Here is a 19,244-nt window from a genome sequence, read left to right on the forward strand (position 1 = left end):
ACAGAAAATAAATACAAATTTCACGAAAATTAACCAATGAAAATCAGACATTGCTTGTAAGGATGGAGTATTAAAAAACAAACAAAGTCAAGAAATGGGACTGGACAAAAATTATGGTACCCCAGGAAAAAAAAAAGAACATTATTTGACCATAGGGATCGGTTCAATCATGTTAAATTGTGTGATCTAATTAGTATCACAGGTGTCTTCAAACTTGTAAGCAGTCATTTGGCCTATTTAAAGAGTAAGTAGTAGTTGTAGTCAAGTTATTCTCAATTAATCTTTTCTAGGTGTACCATCATTTTTGCCCAGGCCTATTTCATGAGTTTTTTTTCAATAATTTTGTTGAACCGCAATTCAAAAGTAACATCGGTTGATTTTCTTTTTTTTTCAAATGTTGTTATTATTATTATTTTAATATTAATATTACTTTTTCATTAACAGAGGGGTACCAAGATTTTGTCCACGTGTGTATAATGTCAGCATCAAAGGAAGTGTTGAAAGGATGGATCATCTATTCATGAAAAGTTCAGAAGTCAGACTCCTAGAACTTCACAATTACTCAAAAAGCAAAACATATTTTTGAAATAAAATTGATTACTATTATTGGTCTCTGGTGTTCTAAAAAAATTTTTTTGTTTTGCTTTGTGGGAATGCTAGCAAACCAACAGGGCCACCAAAAGTTGGAATATGAATGACTGAACACAGTAAAACTAACCCCAGCCTTCAACACATAAAACTGGAACATGTTAATAAAAACAAACAAACAAAACAAAAACAATTGCCTTTTCCAAACAACTTACTCACATTGTTAAATGTAGGAAGGATGTAATACTATATTACGTAAAAAAGATAAACTGCAGCATGGATTACGAGTATACTGCATTGTTGAAAAAAAAAAAGCTGAAATCATATAAACTCATCATAGCATGTTATACATTATATTGCGATAGTCACAAAAGTTGATTAGACATACTACCTATTGTTTGTGATCGTGTTATCATTTGCCCAATGTCATGGTTAACTTTGTGAAGAAATTCTTGAGCGCTGTGCCAAAGGTCTCGTCTCACGCTGTGTAAGCCACACACAGAGAAGAAAGCCAAGAGTGGGCTGTACAGGAAAAAGGTGAAGAGACTCCCACGTTGAGACTGATCTGAACAGGTAAGCAATCAATTTATTTTGGTGATGGATGAGAATATGCATCAACATTTCCAAGTGAGGATAAGCAGTGCAGAGCATGGTTGGATGGATGGACAATCCTGAGCTCAAAATTATGGAGTCAAGCATTTGGTGCATAACATTTCAGTATTGACAACCAAGTAGGGATGCACGATAATTATCGTTCTTACCCAATAATTATTGGGCCGATATTCCGAATTATGATGTCAAAACAACAAATCCGAAAAAAAATGCATGATGACGAAAATCCAATGATGCCATTGCACTCCTTTCTATTGAATAGGCCTCTAAACTCTCTAATTAATCAAACATCGCATCGATCGTGTGGGAGTCTTCACTGGTTTTCGCGTGCTATTTGCACCAAATGTTCTGAAAACATTCCACGAGGCGAGAGAAAAAAAATCAACGAGCTTCAACACTCACACAAATCTTATCACTAAAAATATTGTCATCTGGTGTTTTAAAATCCTACGGTGATGCCTTGCACTGTTGAAGACACTAGCTGGGTTTCCATTACAGCTTTTTGCAAAATAAACGCAAGATGTCTACAATTTCGATAAAGTGCAATAACAACTTGTATGGGTTTCCAATGAAGAGTGTTTCGCTTCTGAAGCATAATTCTCGTAACATCCTGTCTCGCGAGATCTCCTAATTCTCGTAAATTCTCATGTAATCTTCACGCGAGACTCGCAATACACCATGAAAACCGCACACTCGCGCAGTCCGCATGAGCCTGGCGGGCACGATGTCCCCCAGCTGGGTGCACCCCCATCGTGGTTTGCTGCCACTGGCTCCGGGTCGGTCTGGAAAGGCTTGGGACGATGATGACCCAGGGTAGGCCCGGGGGCTTCTGGGCTCTACGGCGCTCCCCTGCCCGGACCTTACAGACCTTCCCCCGGGGCCCCAGGATAGTGCTCGCTGCACCCTCCACTCGGATGGAGTCCCCTATTCCCAGCGCTGCCACCCTCCGAAGCAAAGTGCTCTCCCCCACTGGTCTTCGGTGAAACCAGTGCTCATCACTGTGGCTGCATGGAGGCCTTATCAAATGACGAGTGGAAAAGTGAAAAATGTGTTTCCATTACATTTTTATCATATACTTCTATAGCGATACGCCTCAAAAACCACCCCATTAGAGCATAAAAACTTGCTTTCGATATTTGGGAGGTTTATCGAAATGTCTGTTTCCATTACCAGTTTGCTGTAGTGCAATTTATATTTCATGCATTTCTGAGGGTAATGGAAACCCAGCTACTACGCAATAGCCAGCCATGAAGAAAGACCTGAGGCTTATATGTTTGTTGCTTTCCATTGTTCGGGTGCTACTGAGGAAAGCTCGTTGCTACATAGGCCACACCAACAAGCCAGAAACGAGCTTCGGCTGGCTAACTAGTGCGGCTAAAAACGTTGCCGAGTCACCCCTAAGTCATAGCCTCCATGGCTCTGAAGAAGCTACAGTGCTGACAAGTATCCTTCTCACAAAAGGATGATGAGAATTAATTAACAGAAGATGGAGAAGCCATGCTAATTCATAAGATAAGATAAAATCACATGTAATCATGAAACACCGGAATTAAATACTTGGGTGATCAAGGACACTTTTCACAGAAATCTGTCTGGAACCATGTTAAAGTGAAGCGTATCCGATTTCAAACAGTAAAATAGCAAGCAATTTAATAAATGTCAGAAGAGAAAATTATACATAATAATGCTAAACAGGACAGAAACTGGAAATGTCAAATGAATTACAGTATTTTCCAGACTATAAATCGCGTTTTTTCATAGTTTGGCCAGGGGCGTGGGGGTCGTGTGTGTGTGTGGGGGGGTCTTATACTCTGGAGCGATTTATGTGTGAGATTATTAACACATTATATCGTATCCCTTTCTTTTTCAAGGTCAGCAAACACTACACCTAACAACCACAGGAGGGCTTCTAAGGCTGCATATAAATCTGCATTAGAAATTGACTTTACAACGGGCAGAATAACCTGTAGTGTATATCATTTCAAATGTTATTGTAACCCACAAACAGAAAAAAAGATAAATCCTAAAAGCTATTAAAATGCATGAATAATTTAAACGGTTAAAATCGAATATTGTGTTAAATAAGTAATTAAAATAGTATGATAAAAAGACAATTTGTGTATCAATCCATCTATACAAAATAGTGTAATGTTCCTATAAAAGGCGCAGTGCCTGGCAGTGCATGGTCTTGCATCATCAGCCAGCCGCACACACACGCACGCACGAGAGCGGAGGAGAGAACAGATAATTACGACCGAATACAAAAATACTTTTGGAGACTTGGAAACATTCTACATGGTCGGCGATAAATAAAAGACATATTTAATCGATCTACGACCGTTTTGGTGAGTTTAAAGTTATCTTACCGTAACTTTCTTGTAATGCTACACGTGTGGATGTTAGCTAAATGTTACCATCGTAGCTCGGTGGAAATGATGTGTACTAAGCGCACAATTTTATTAATTTGATTTATATGGACACATTTATTTGCGTTACGCGACAGAGACAACTTGGATTCCGAGAGGGGATGGAGGCGGGGCGATTTATACTCCAGTGCGACTTATATATGGGTTTTTTTCTTCTTTACTATGCATTTTGTGGCTGGTGCGTCTTGTACTCCGAAGTGACGTATAGTCTGGAAAATTATGCCATAAGTCATCAGGGAAGAGTGTCCTATAAGGTTAAAAGTATATCATATAATACAAGGTCACCAACTTGGTGCCCAAACGCAAACTACAGTTAACTCTAAATAAATTAAAAAAAATAATAATAATAATGTTATGGTTATTAGAATCAGTCTTGAGAAACACAAATTTAACTGTATTGGTTTGAAAAAATATATATACCGTGCATCCTTACAACCAACCCGTACTCTTATCAAACAAAAGCAACAAAAAGATTTATGATTTTTCAACAGGCACACACACCTTGTACACTCTTGGGATATACCTTAGGTGATAATAGGCACACCAAAGGTTGGCCAAACATATTTGTGAAATTCTAGGGAGAGGGGGTTGGGGTGGCGGGGGGAAGAAGCAAACGTGAGTAATAAGTACGACATCCATTTACCGTATTTTCACGACTATGAGGCGCAGTTAAAAGTCTAAAATTTTCTCCAAAATGGACGTTGCACCTTATAATTCGGTGCGGCTTATGTGTGCATCGAGTTCCAATATCTGTGATTGTTATGTGACTTTGTTGAGCGCTGCGTTTGACTGGGAGCATTTGCTGCCAACACACTGGTTATATTGAGAAAAGGCGGACGTGAGTGAGGACACCATGCGGACGTTAAAGGGAGAAGGCTGGGTGTGACAAGAGGACGGAAAAGCACGCCCCAGTAGGTATCAAGTGCCGGTATATGCATTCATTGTGCATAACAACATTGAAAATGGCACCCACGAAGAGACACGCCTACAAAGCACAGTTCAAACTGCAAGCTATAAGCTAGAGAGAGAGAGGATGAGAGAGGATGAAAGAGAGAGAGATAGAGATAGAGATAGAGATAGAGATAGAGAGATAGAGAAATAGAGAAATAGAGAGAGAGAGAGAGAGAGAGAGAGCAAAAATGCTTGCAGAGGAATGAAAATTGAAAATTGCTTTGGCCCAACTCGGACGGCATTTATTCGAACATGCATCTTATCAGCGTCAACAACCTGTTACACATTTGGCTTCCACTCTCTCAACAGTGCATGATTGCCCTAACTGATAACAAGAACAACATATCACATTGTTACACATCCCGACAAGGACCACCGTGGCGAAGCAACTTCCGGCAGATTACAAGTAAAAGCTGGCCATCTTCCGCTGCTACTGTAGTAAAAAGATTGCCGACAAACGCATCCGGGCCAACCACATCACCAACATGGACAAGGTGCCGCTCACTTACGACATCCCGGTGAACCACACTGTAGAGAAGAATGGGACCAGCACGGTAGCGATACCACAACGGGGCACGAGAAGTCGGCTTTTACTGTTGTGCTTAGTTGCCATGGTAATGGACAGAAACTGCCACCTATGGTGATTTTTTAAGCGGAAGACGCTGCCTAAATAAACGTTTCCGGCCGGAGTCATCATCAAGGCCAATCAAAAGGGCTGGGTGGACGAGGAGAAAAAGGAGGGAGTAGCTGACTGCGGGTTTTCCCCAAATACTGTATTTATTTCTACCTCATACCTAATCGCTTCACTGTATAAATGCCCCAACACGCTAAACCACGTTTACTTCCGGAAACACGGGAATGACGTCGTCTCGCATGCAGGTCACTTTCCGGTCTTTCGCAAGACAGAGGTTGCATTTAAAATGTAATATGAACGCTTACACAAAAAAATCAAAAAATCTGAATTGAGCATTAAGACCTGCGGTATGAACCTAGCCAAAGAGACCGGATGTTTTTTTCCACACGTCACCGTCGCTGTTAATCTGTGACAGCATGCGCACCCATCTCACAGCCGCTGTGTAAAACAAAGTGAAGCAAATGAACTCTGAGCTTGCCATTATTCCCGGAGGCTTAACAAAGAAACTCCAACCACTGGACATTGGTGTAAATAGGGCGTTCAAAGTTAAATTGCGAGCGGCGTGGGAGCGATGGATGACAAACGGCAAACACAGCTTCACAAAGACTGGGAGGCAACGCCGGGCAAGTTACGCCACAATTTGTGAATGGATTGTGGATGCTTGGGTTACAGTGTCTGCTTGCACTGTTGTGCGAGCTTTCGCAAAAGTTCGTTTCTGAGGAGCCGCACGACAAGGAGACCGACTCGGACAATGACGAAAGCGAACCTGGCGTGTTTAATGGAGAGCTTGCCCAGCTGTTCGTTTCGGACACCGAAGATGAGGACTTTGATGGATTTTTGGATCATCTTTGGATGATAGTTAATCACTGACAATTATGTGAGTACATTGTTAAATGTTTCAATAAAAAACAAACGAATTCAGTTTTGCTCCCGCTGCTTCCTTAAAAACATACGTTAGCATGTTTGCTAGCATATGATTTAGCGTGCATGCATGCTACCATGTGTTTTAAGATATTGTATGTTTTACCATACCATGTGTAAATGTATGTATATGATAAATACAGAAACAGCACCCGTAACTGAGACTGCGCCTTTTAATATGGTGCACCTTTTGGTCGTGAAAATACGGTAGTTAAAAACAGGACCGTATTATTCAGTAAATATTTTTTTTGATGAATAAACATGTTGATACCTTGTAGGCGATGCTGTTTGAGGAATCCACAATAATAAAAAGTGGCTTCCGAGTAAAAGGGAGTAAGTCACCGGGATGAAGGCTGTCAACATTATAAATACAGAGTTCCATTATTCAAAGTGTTTCTGACATGTGTTCCACCTCTGGTATGGAAGCACTAAATAAATTGCGAACATGCTTAAGTGACATTTTGCAGTAAACAAGCCACTTGTTTACTGCAAAATGCAATTGAAGTTTTACATTCAATTTAATCAACATGCATACAAAGACCACCCAAATTCCAAATATGAACATTTAATCAAATTGAAGGTAAAATACATTTAAAACATAGATAAATAAGTCACATTGTCTAGTTAAATGCTTACCAGTGCATTTCTTTAAGGGACTGATTCCTCTTCTGAATCACCTCTCCATTCACAATATCCCGATTTGAATTTGTGAGAACCCCTCCGAAATCAAATGGTCCTACCAAATACGAAGACAAAAAGTTGCATTGTATTTAATTGAAAAGGATAAAGCAGGGATCACGATCCAGGGGCGGATCCAGAACGTGGCTAATGAGTGGGCCTGGAAAAATCAGGGTGGGCCTGAATATATCTCTCACTGAGCACAATCCACCTGTCCAGTTGTTCCTTAGACAACCACAATTATACCGTTCTTAATGTTCAATAAAATGAAAAACAGAAATTCCCCAAATAATTTAATATCAATTTACAAAAAAAATTAAAAGCATATATTTTTTCATGAATCTCACTGGGTGGGCAGTCTGTCAATCTGGGTGAGCCTGTGCACACCGAGGCCCAGCCATGGCTCCGCCCCTGGATCACGCACTGGTGATGACGGTCACCAGACAGCCCCAAAGGACCACTTTTGCGCAAAAAAATTAACTCAGCCTTAATGGGACATTGACACTTACCTGGAATGTTACAGAAATGATCATTTGAAAGTATAAACATTTCCTGAGAATAACAGAAATTGTTTCATACTGACCTACCTTGTTAAATGATTCTTAATAATTGTGCAAAAATCATGAGCATGAACAGTGTCTTCACATAGATGAATATGATAATTATGTATGTATGTATGTATGTATGTATTTATTTATTTATTCATTCAGAAGTATGTATCCAACTGGTCACCCTTCGCTTACTACCCAAGAAGTAGCTCTCACTTGCAAAAAGGTTGGTGACCACTGGGATAGAGCAAAGATCAGAAATTACACAACAGTAATGGAAAATAACACTTCACAAAAACAGCTAATGTTAATAAAGCCAACTGAGTAAGAGCTTCCTAAGAAAGAAAATAGAATGGGGGTCTAACGAATGAAGGGAATTATTCAGGGACGGAAGAAGCCCACCAACTATCTTCAAAATTGTTTATTCTTTAAAGCCAGTGATGTGAAAAATAGAGCTGGGCACTTTTTTTGCCGGTCCGGCCACGACCCCCCGCCCTTGACGTGGATACCCTTCCTGCCTTGACAATTCCCCCCCGGCCTTATTCATAAAAATTATCACACGTTACGCCCAAACCCCAAACGCCCCCCCAACAAAAAAAAGCATCCTGCATGACGCCGCCGCGGGAGAGATGCTAACGGCAGAGGTTTATTTAAAGATCATTAGCTGGCTAATTTTGCTTCAAACACGCCACTAGTACTTACCCAACTGTGTGTGCTTACTTCCACTGTGAGCCCTGGGGTTGGTTTTGTTGTATTGTATAATTATTTGGATCCAACAGACGGCAAGAAGTCGCATTCCAGTAAGTTACTTATTTATTTTCCACACTTCCTTTCTACTCCTAATACCGATCTTCAAAATAAAAGCATACCAGCAAACCATTACACAGCAGGTTTGCTATGGCGTATTTCCAGAGCGAAGAAGAAAGAGAGAGAGAGGTGAATTAGAGCGAGGTTTCTCTAAACTTCAATGAAGACAACCGCGAACGTATCACTGCTGCAGTGCTGCGCGCAGTTTGACTTTATACTTGCGGAAACAACGTTTTTTTAAAAACGTGTAACAGCACCATTCCAAGTCGGGGGCGTCGCTCCAGAAAGACAGCGACAACAATGGATATCGTGCCTGCTACAACAAAAGGACCAAGATGACTAGAAGATGCATTTAATTTTATTGTGAAAACGATCTGGAAGGTGGCGGCTAAGGGGGAATGTGGGCCAGTAGCTTCTTTACACACACACATACGTGACATAACACCCCCGCCGCTGCCAAACTAGTTTGCTGTGCAGCAACAATGAGCTGCGAGGTGGATCCTCTCCTCAGTGGCAACAAATTGCCGGGTCGAGCCGGGATAAACTGTACGTCATCACAACATGTGACATAACTAGGTTTGGGCATCGTTTGAATTTGGGTGATTCTGGTTCTTTGATTCAATTCCGGTTCCCAACTATTCTCGATTACGAAAAGTACAAAAAAAAAAAAATGCACGTTATTTTTGGATAAATCACATGAACTTCTCTGTTCTTCAATTTCATGAACGTTTTACTATTTGTGAAATTTACCATTGATTATTTAAAGGGCTGTTTTTAACCAATATATTTATTTTAATAAATTGTTTTGTATTATTATTTAATATTATTTTTCACAAGCGCTTTATTTTTGAGAAGTTCAAGACAATACAATAATGCAGCTGTTACTGAAAGCATGCTACTGAACAACAATTGATTGGCTAACCTTGTCTTGCTTTAGAAAGAAAATATATATGACAAACACAACGCTGCATTTTAGGGGCAGGACTAAAATCCACCTCCGCCCTTGCCCTTTTTAAAAACTTGTTGCCCCCCGTACTCCGTCCCAAAAATGGCCATCTGTCCGGGACGGAGGAACGGACCGTTACGCTCCCGAGACAGACTGCCCAGCTCTTTTCTCCACGTTATAACATGGGATATTTGTAAAGAAAGAGGGCCATAGATGGATTTGGAAAAAAAATGTATTACTCTCTCTCTGTTTCTCTCTCTCTCGTTACATGTTCAGATGTTGCTCCATGGCTGTAGTTGCTGTCCCCTGATGATAGCACCTGTCATCTGTTGTCAGCGATGGTGGGAGTTGGTAGCCAAATAAACAACAGAGGGACGGGAGTCGCACTGCAAAGACTGCTATATTTATGGCACCAATTCCCCTATTCTCATTAAACTCAAGATGCTTCTCTTTACTATCAAATAGTCCTTACACAGCCATGCACCACTTCGCACACATACTTCCACATTTCTCTCTCAGGCAGCCCACCTCTCCCTCACGCGTGCACACTCTAACCTCAAATGGCTGAGAAATTTTAAGTATTAGGGCTGATTTGGGCAGTTTCATTGGTCCACTGAAATGTGTTTGGTAATTTCATTGGTCAGATATGACAAGATTATGGATAAATCTACTGGCGGCTTGAAGCTCGTCAGTAAAAATTCATCGGTAAACTGCGTTACATTAAAAGTCGCAGGGTTCAAAGCATGGGTAAAAATGCTTACAATCTGGAAAATACGGTTTTTGCTTTTTTGTTTCGTGGTCAAACAAAATTGTTAAAAGCATCCTTTCTTTCAACCCCATTCAATGAAAGGATCCTGCGAAAAAGGGAGGGGCCTGGATCAAAAGGAGTATGTTGTGGAGGAGGGGCCAGGACTTGTCTGGAGTTGCCCAGAGAATCTGGAACTTCCACTATCTCCATCACTTGTCATAAAAGTTCAATGGGGGTCATAAATCGTTTAACACGCAATACAACCAAGGGGTCATAAATCATTCAACAAAGGATATCAAAGGGTATCTGACTAAAGTTGTCCTACCTGACCTTCTTTCATATATTAGACATAAAATGGTAAAAAAAAAATTGCCAACTATTCACTTACCTTCACTTTCTGAATTTACAGTTGGAAAGACTCCAGTTGCTGACAGGTAGACAAGTAGAACACTGTTTGCTGGCAATTCCTGAAATTAACAGTAATAACAATTACCTAATAGAGCTATATAGTGTGAGTATCTACATACAAACGTACAAGTACATATCTATAGTGCCCCCAGGAATCCGCGAATCCTTGAACGTGGAATTTACTGCATATTTCAAAGCCTTCCATGGAAATCAAAGCAATGTGTGGGATATACTGTAGATTGAGGTTCAGAACATTATATTTACATGTAGTTTTCATCCTGGCGCCGAGGTTTCGTGATCAGACAGGATACTCACAGCTTAGCCCTGCTTGTCAGAAAATGATTGCAACCACAATCACCAGTAAAACTGTGGCTGCTGAGGAGAGGGAAAGGTATGCTGTCATATTGTAATTGTTTTAAGTCATGTATTCTAGACTTGTCCTACTTATATACAGTAGTCTACACAAATACAGTCAGTAGTTTCTGTCACTACTTCTATGTTTAAAGAGAGTCTCTCATTTAACTTAAATAATTCAAGGTAGAAAAATATGTAGGCAGCTGTGTTTACAGTGAATTTGATTAAAAAAAAAATTACTATTTCTTTACTCTATATGTGTTTTATTGCTAGTGGTGTTCTGTGGCTCACATATATTTATTGTATGTCATTAAATGTCTCTGTGAATTGAATACACATCACCACAATGGAAATAACCCCCCAGGGCTTTTTTGTGTTATCCTTTTACTCACATGACTGTATAATTTGAAAACTGTAAATATCAACTATCAACTAATCAAACCATGTACAATTAATTTATTGTGTTTTGCATTCTGTTTTCGCAGGATAGCAGTGAATGAATCAAGGCTTGTACAGCAACAAACACACGACTTCAGATCTGACATTCTCTTGATGGGAAGTTTCTTGTTCAGCAGAAGAGTGAATGGAGGTGACATCCCTGGCCATACGAAACTACAAGAGAGGTATCTTCCAGAGGATTAGAACATACGGTAGAGAAAAATGACAGCAGAGACCTCATCAAAGACATGCCTGTCTCTGTCATGTTTGATGTAACAACTGATCCAGAAGGTTACTGCATGCTCAACATTATGGTGTCTTCTCTCGTCAAGGATGAATCTGGTAAAATACGAACCTACCTGGTTGACACTGCTTTCCTAGACAAATGCAACCACTCAACAGTGGCAAATGTAGCAGACAGTGCTCTTAATAACTTTGGAGTGAAACAAGAGGATGTGGTTTCTTTTGATACTGACAATGCTGCATATAGGCTCTTGGCCTACAAGTCAGCCCTCAAAGCCCCTTTTCCCAATTCCATCGACATGACATGCCTTGCACATATGAGTATCATTGGGGAAGATTTCAGCAAGTCCTTTAAGGAGTTTCAAGAAGGCATTTGTCACAGGTGTTTTTACATGGCAGGTGCAAAGAGGAGAAACAGTAAAAATGGCACAAAAATCCTTGTGGCACTAGATGGAACTTGTGTTGCCTTGTACAAGCCCTTTTTCAAAGGGAAGATAGAGGACTATGGACGGTCTGCCCGCAACTCCCTGGAACATCTTTATGCCATTACACAGGATGAAGATAATGAAGATGATGGTGGCAAGTTCTTAAAAAAATGCAGGGTGTTCAATCCAAGATGTGTCATCTTGTTCAGCAAATTAAGGATCTGAGCAAGCATCTCTGGTTTCCAAGATATCTAGAAAAGAAATCAACTTCAACTTCACAACGTTTGTCCCAGCTGCAGTCAAGGCCTCAGTCTGTAGGAAAATTGCTTCCGGGTTGCTAAACAGTGTTCACAGGAGAAACAAACAAACTCTCTTCTTTTTTTCTAGTGCCTCACCCGCATCCTATATGTTTTACTTTTTTTTTAAAAAGCAGCGAATCATTGATTTTTACCAGTCTCGGCCACACCACTAGCGGAGCTCCTTGGCTGCTCATCTGTCTTCATCCACCGGTCGACTAAACCTAAATTATGGCTTTGTGCACCACTTGCACTCTTCTCATTGAAAAGCTTTCCCTGCTAGAGGGACATGTCCGTCAGCTATAGCAGAATAATGTGGTAACTGCAGATGTGGTGGACACAACAGTTAGAGTTGTAGCTCACCTGCTAGTCCGGTTAGCATTGGCCCTAAGCGGCTTGCTAATCACGAGGAGTCTGTTCAGACACATAGCAGTCCCATTCTACCTCGGTCGACTGGCTACCACACTTTAGTTATAGGTGACTCCATCACATGTAACATTAAGCTTTAAAATCCATGTATTCCTGGAGCCAGAACACCTGACATTGACGCTAACCTTAGGGAGCTGGCACGCAACCAGCGTAGGACAAACAACCCTAGCTACTCGGATATAGTGATACACGTCAGCTCCAACGATAAAAGGATGAGACAATCAGAGATGACAGGTTTAAAAATTCTTCTTTGGTCGGTCATAACGATGACGAGGTGTTCTCTCACAATAATAGCACTCGAGAGCTGACAAATAACTATCAGATTCCTACAGTCGTTTACCTCCCGCCACACTTAGTCGCTCGACATACAATAAGGGGACCCAGGCAACGCAATCGTATTAACTAATTCAGTGCCAGACATTTTCAGACCCTCTTTTATACTAAGGTTTGAAACATACAATTTCGTTCCTGGGATTGAATGACTGACTGTGAAAAGACAAATAAATATCTCCTTGGCAGTGAAGCAGTTAAATAAATATTGATTGATTAACTCATTCAAGGCGGCACGGTGGTCGACTGGTTAGCACGTCCGCCTCACAGTTCAGAGGTCGTGGGTTCGATCCCGGCTCCGGCCTGCCTGTGTGGAGTTTGCATTTTCTCCCCGTGCCTGCGTGGGTTTCCTCCGGGTATTCCGGTTTCCTCCCACATTCCAAAAACACGCATGGTAAGTTGATTGGACTCTCTAAATTGCCCCTAGGTGTGATTGTGAGTGTGGATGTTTGTCTCTGTGTGCCCTGCGATTGGCTGGCAACCAATTCAGGGTGTCCCCCGCCTACTGCCCAAAGACAGCTGGGATAGGCTCCAGCACGCCCGCGACCCTTGTGAGGATAAGCAGTATGGATAATGAATGAATGAATAACTCATTCAATCCCAAGGACATATTTATGTCATAGGGACATATTTCTGACATAAATGTCCTTGGCACTGAATGAGTTAATATTATGACTAGGAATCCTGTCATGGGGAATAGTTCAGATAAACACTATTTTATTAAAACTCAATCTTATGAATATTAGATCACACTCTTCAAAAGCCGTTAGTTATCGAGCCCACAATTTTAACATGATTGGTCTTTGCGAGACCTGGTTAAAACCTAATCAGTTTGTACTGTTAAATGAGGCCTCGCCTCCAAACTTCGTGAGTTCACATGTTGCACATCCTCGTGAGAAGGGTGGGTGTGTAGCCCTTCTTTCCGAATCTGACCTCAAACTTAGCCTTTATTATAACGACGCCTTTAAAACATTTGAAGTTCTCGTTATGTGATCCACAACCTTGTTTCCATTTTATCTTGCAGTTGTTTACTGTCCCTCTGTCTTTTTTGATAAATTTTGTGAATTTGTGGCTGACTTGGTAACTCATGTACATAATATATTTATCATGGTAAACTTTAACATTCATATGAATCTCCCATCGGAAACCACTTACCGTGGTGTTTCGGACAAATAATTGATACTTTTGGTTTCACGCAGATACTACAGTAGATGAAGCGATGCATGAAAATGATAATACTTTAAATTCGGTACTAACCGTGGCTTAGCATCCTCATATGTATGGTACTACCATATACTACTGTTATGCCTGACCATTACTTTATAAAATTTTAAGTCCTGGATCATTACCATTGCCCTGACCACAATCAAACTTATAGCAGCCGCAATATAAGTTCTTCAACCACCATTGCGCTCTCTGAGCAACTGTCTCTGGCACCCATTTCCTTTCCTTATTCATTCGATTGATACTCTCACAAATTATTTTAATGCTGCTCTGTTAAATGAATTTGACTCAGCACCATTAAAACTTAAAACTCATACTAAGAGGTTTACTCTGTGGTTTACAGAGGAAACCAGATGTGAGAGAAATTGACAATTACATTAATATCATGTTTAAAAGTTTTATTTCTTTGATACTCCTGTTGTGACCTTTTGTTGAACTCACCCACTCAGTTTCCATCGGCAGTAGAATGTGTCATGTAAAAGTGAAACAGGATGCCGTTAGCAGTAAACTGTTAGCCACAAACAGGTGCAATGCGCAAGACAAGAAGTGCCGCTATTACCGAGTGTCTGTATCTTTGAAATACATGTTGCTTGTACTCAATAAAAGGCGAACGGGGGGACACAGAGGCTGACAGTCTGGAAGAGCAACCACATCAATGTGTGGCCTCTGCTGTCCCTCGCGAGCAGAAAAGTCAATCTTGGCTGGTCTGAATTGCTTTTACAGTCCTACTACTAGGCTTGTCTCGGTCTTCCGAGTGGAATTCCCTGACACCTGCGCACTTAAACAATCATGTAGGAGTGCAAACAGCGTGCGACTAAACTTGGTCTTCCATCAGCTATGGCGCGATAGCTTGCTGATAATTTGCAAAAAAAAGAAAGCACTAATTTTTAACAAGCAAAAACAAGCAACACAGAACAACAATATTGGGAAAACAAGGGGGCAAAACCAGACTATACAGGAATAGAGAAATTGGCCGACAGTAAGCCATGGCTACCTAAATCCTTATATGAGTGGGCAGGAAAATTGACACATGGATTGAGTCATGTGTCAACAGGGGGAATGATAGCACAGGCACACCAGCACTACCACACACATGGATTCACGCACTATTCAAAACATGTTTGCAGACGTATAATTTGTTTAAAAAACAATGCACATGGTTATTTGAGACCACGAAGGGGAAAATTCGCAGATCCACCAAAACCATTCCACACAATACACATGGATTATATTGAATTGAACAAAACACAAGGGAAACAATATTGTCTTATTGTTGACGTGCTTTCAAAGTGGGTTGAACTGTTTCCAAGCGCCCACAATGATGTGAAAACTGTTGTAAAGGCATTATGTGAACGCATGATTCCAACATTTGGTATTCTGTCTGTAATCAGAAGTGACAATGGAACACACTTAGTGAACAAAGCAGTTACCAGAGTGGGTGAACTGCTAAACATTGACTTGAAGCGACATTGTGTGTACCATCCACAGCCAGTAGGACTTGTGGAACGAACCAATGGAACAGTCAAGGCCAGACTCATTAAGACCATTAAAGAAACAAAGAGACAGTGGCCTGATTGTATTCCCATTGTAGCCACAGGAATGAGGATAGTACCTACGGAAGGGAAAAACTCTGTCCCCATTTGAGATTCTGTATGGACGACCATATAGACTACTTGACCTTGCCCCACAGCAGGCAGCAACAGGGACTTCTATCCCTGTCCACATGAAAAGGCTGTTTGACCAGAAAGAAATGCATCGACGCAATGATTTGCCAGTGTGTTCTGCTCCACAGATGTGCCAGAATCATTTTGGAGACCTAGTCTTCCTCAAGGTGCTGAGACAACCTCATTGGGACAGTGAACGCTGGGATGGCCCCTTCCAGGTGATTGCAGCAAGTCCAACTGCTGTAAAGGTCGAAGGGCGTGATGGCTGATCCACCAGTCACAGTGCAAGCTCCTTCGGTTCCCTGTTGACGGGCCTAGCGACGCCAGTCCCTCGAAGTAGGATCAGCACCCAGTGCGCTGACTGCGCACCGTCGAAAGACCACAGTTGGAGAGAGGGTTTTCCGTGGCATACACACCCCTCTCGGGAGGATGGAGCAGACCGTAGGCCGGAGGCTGACTGCAGTCCTGTCACTGTTTGCATCCTTGCAGGACTGTGCCAGGTGGCAGTTGGCACACAACCTCGCGACCAAGAAAAAAACAACATGGATCTCTTGTGGAATTCCCCTGTGCAAAGTTTGTACTGCCAAATTTTTGGATGTTGAATTGAAAGTAGCTGCTCATGTTACTGTAGCCATGTCTGAGTACCAACAAGTGCACATGGACTTTGATGATGACGATGATTCTACTATTGGGCAAACCCTTTTTGACGACTTCACAGAAAAGCAATGAAGTTGTGAATGTTTGATGTTTCCGGGTTTACCTTGTACATACATGTATTGGACCAAAAACAGCTTCAGTTCTTGCTATCATTTTTTGTTTGGCTCTTGCTTAGGAAGGGAACCTTTTTCCCACTCTGTTTTTGGGTAGTTTTCTTCCCACTCAAGCAATAGCTTTTGATGATGTTTTATGTTTTGTTTTATTTTAATCATGACATACAGGAGGGAGATGTGAGAGAAATTGACAATTATATTAATATCATGTTTAAAAGTTTAATTTCTTTGATACTCCTGTTGTGACCTTTTGTTGAACTCACCCACTCAGCTTCCATCTGCAGTAGAATGTGCTATGTATAAGTGAAACAGGATGCCATTAGCAGTAAACTGTTAGCCACAAACAGGTGGAATGTGCAAGACAAGAGGAAGTATCGCTATTACCGAGTGTCTGTATCTTTGAAATACATGTTGCTTGAACTCAATAAAAGGCAAACGGGGGGACACAGAGGCTGACAGTCTGGAAGAGCAACCACCTCATGTGTGGCCTCTGCTGTCCCTCACGAGCAGAAAAGTTATTCTTGGCTAGTCTGAGTTGCTTTTTCAGTCCTACTACTAGGCTTGTCTCGGTCTTCCGAGTAGAATTCCCTGACACCCGCGCACTTAATCATGGAGGAAGATTGAGTGCAAACGGCGTGCGACTAAACTTGGTCTTACTATTAGAACACCTTGAAACGTGTTGGTATTTCAGGCTCAGCACTTTCTTGATTTAATTCTTACCTCTCAGAGAGGACACACCATGTAATTCATGGCAATGCGACTTTTGAGTTTTATAATGTTGCATGTGGAGTCCTGCATGCATCGGTACTCGGACCTCAATTATTTAGCATCTACATGCTTCCATTTGGTGATATTCTACGTAAATATAACATTAATTTTCACTGCTATGCCGATGACACCCAATTATATTGAATAAGCTGCTGGAAATATCCAACCCGCCTAAAAGCTGTAATGTATACGCGTGCCTTGCTAAGATTAAACAATGGATGTCTTTCAGTCTTTTGCTTCTTAACTCAGATAAAACTGACATGTTGATCATTAAATGCCCTCATCATCGGCATCTACCGTATTTTCACGACCATAAGGTGCACTTAAAAGTCTTACCGTTTCTCCAAAATGGACGCCTTAAAACGTGTGTAGAGAGTTCCAAAATCTGTAAATGTTGTTGTGTGACTGATGAGCGCTTCGCTTGACTGACTGGGAGCATTTCCTGCCGATATGCTGCTTATATAGAGGAAAGGCTGATGTGACAGGAGACAGCATGCGGACGTAAAAGGGGGAAGGGTGGGCATGAAAAAGGACGCTAAAACCACGTCCCCAGTTGGTAAATAGTGTCGGTATATACATTGTGTTAGCCTTGTTCACACATAATTTAATGCAATGTTTTGCACTTCATAAGTATTTTTTTCCTGCTGTATGCATTGTTTATTGCAATGTTTAATGCAAGTTATTTGTTTCTGTTGTATGCAGTATGTTTACAATATCCAGGTCATGTAGATGTTTTAAACCTTGTTTAAATCTTTGCGTTAATATCACTTGTTCTGACAAAGGTTTTGCACTTTATAAGGAATGCAAATAAATCTGCCCAAGATGGACAAATACAATATTGATGTTGATTATTTCATAACCACAATATTTCACAGTATTTTGGTTTTGCAAGTAATTTCCTAAGAGAATTTTTAGTTCCATTATTAATTTGCATTTTAACTGGTGGTATTAGGCTGGTTTTTAATGTACACGGAATTAAGAATTGCTCTCCGCAGAATCAGAATTGTGCTCTGTGGAGTGAACACTTTTTTCTCTGCACATTCCTGGGGGGACTATCTATACTGTCAGTGGTGTGTGATTTTCTTGACGCCGATGTACTTAAGACATAGGTCAAAAAACTCACTTTTACTGTTCTACATAAAAAAGGAATAATACATGAACATTGCTTCACATAACACGTTTTAGTAGAAAACAATTGATGAATGCCTATAATGAATATTTTACAAACCCCAATTCCACTGAAGTTGGCAAAATGTGTATAACATAAATAAAAAAACGAATACAATGATTTGCAAATCATTTTCAAAATATATTCAGTTGAATACAATATTAGAAAATTAATGTTCAAATGCAACCATTTTATTAATTGATTGATTAATTGAATATTCACTCATTTTAAATTTGATGCCTGCAACACATTCCCAAAAACTGGGACAGGGCCATGTTTACCACTGTGTTAAATCACCTTTCATTTCACAACACCCAAGAAGCACGAGGGAACTGAGGACACAAATTGGTGAATTTTTATAGGTGATATTCTTTCCAATTCTTGCTTGATGGACAGCTGCAGTTGTTCAACAGTCCAGGGTCTACGTCATTGTATTTTGCACTTCATAATGGACCACACATTTCCAATGGGAGAAATGACTGGACTGCTAGCAGGCTAGTCCAGTATCATCCAGCTGCATCCACAAATTGTTCGCGTTTTAGCCCCGATTTAAGCACACCAACGACCTCTTCTAGACATGTAGGCCCCAGGTTTGAAAATGGCTAAGTTATTCAATTCCGTTCATGTGGTCATCAGCAATAAGTTAATGTAGAGTTAACAACCAAATTATTCATTGTAAAAGTTTCACATTTAAGAGTACGTAACAAAAGGAAGGGAGGATATGATGTTACTCGACACCATAGCTGTTCGCATTATATTGGCGGAAAAAGCAAGCATCAACTAAACATAATTCACAAATCATTCGCAACCAGGAAGATGCCCACTTTCCAATATCAATACTCGAAAACAGATTAATGGTTTTATTTAA

At 40.8% G+C, this 19,244-nt stretch overlaps 1 protein-coding gene across 2 annotated transcripts in view; it reads right to left on the reverse strand.

The window, feature by feature from the left end:
- scai (suppressor of cancer cell invasion) overlaps positions 1–19,244 on the reverse strand; it is a 97,959-nt gene that overhangs the window by 8,598 nt on the left and 70,117 nt on the right. For both annotated transcript variants that reach the window (XM_086052927.1, XM_086052926.1), the window contains exons 11-15: positions 10,248–10,326; positions 6,769–6,868; positions 6,404–6,485; positions 4,128–4,200; positions 980–1,153 (exon numbers count right to left, since the gene is read on the reverse strand). In XM_086052927.1, the coding sequence (XP_085909053.1) occupies positions 980–1,153; positions 4,128–4,200; positions 6,404–6,485; positions 6,769–6,868; positions 10,248–10,326 (508 nt within the window). The remainder of the gene's footprint in view (positions 1–979; positions 1,154–4,127; positions 4,201–6,403; positions 6,486–6,768; positions 6,869–10,247; positions 10,327–19,244) is intronic.

The sequence above is a fragment of the Filicampus tigris genome, chromosome 15, assembly GCF_054856515.1.
Source record: "Filicampus tigris isolate MCC_2025a chromosome 15, RoL_Ftig_1.0, whole genome shotgun sequence".
Taxonomy (NCBI): domain Eukaryota; kingdom Metazoa; phylum Chordata; class Actinopteri; order Syngnathiformes; family Syngnathidae; genus Filicampus; species Filicampus tigris.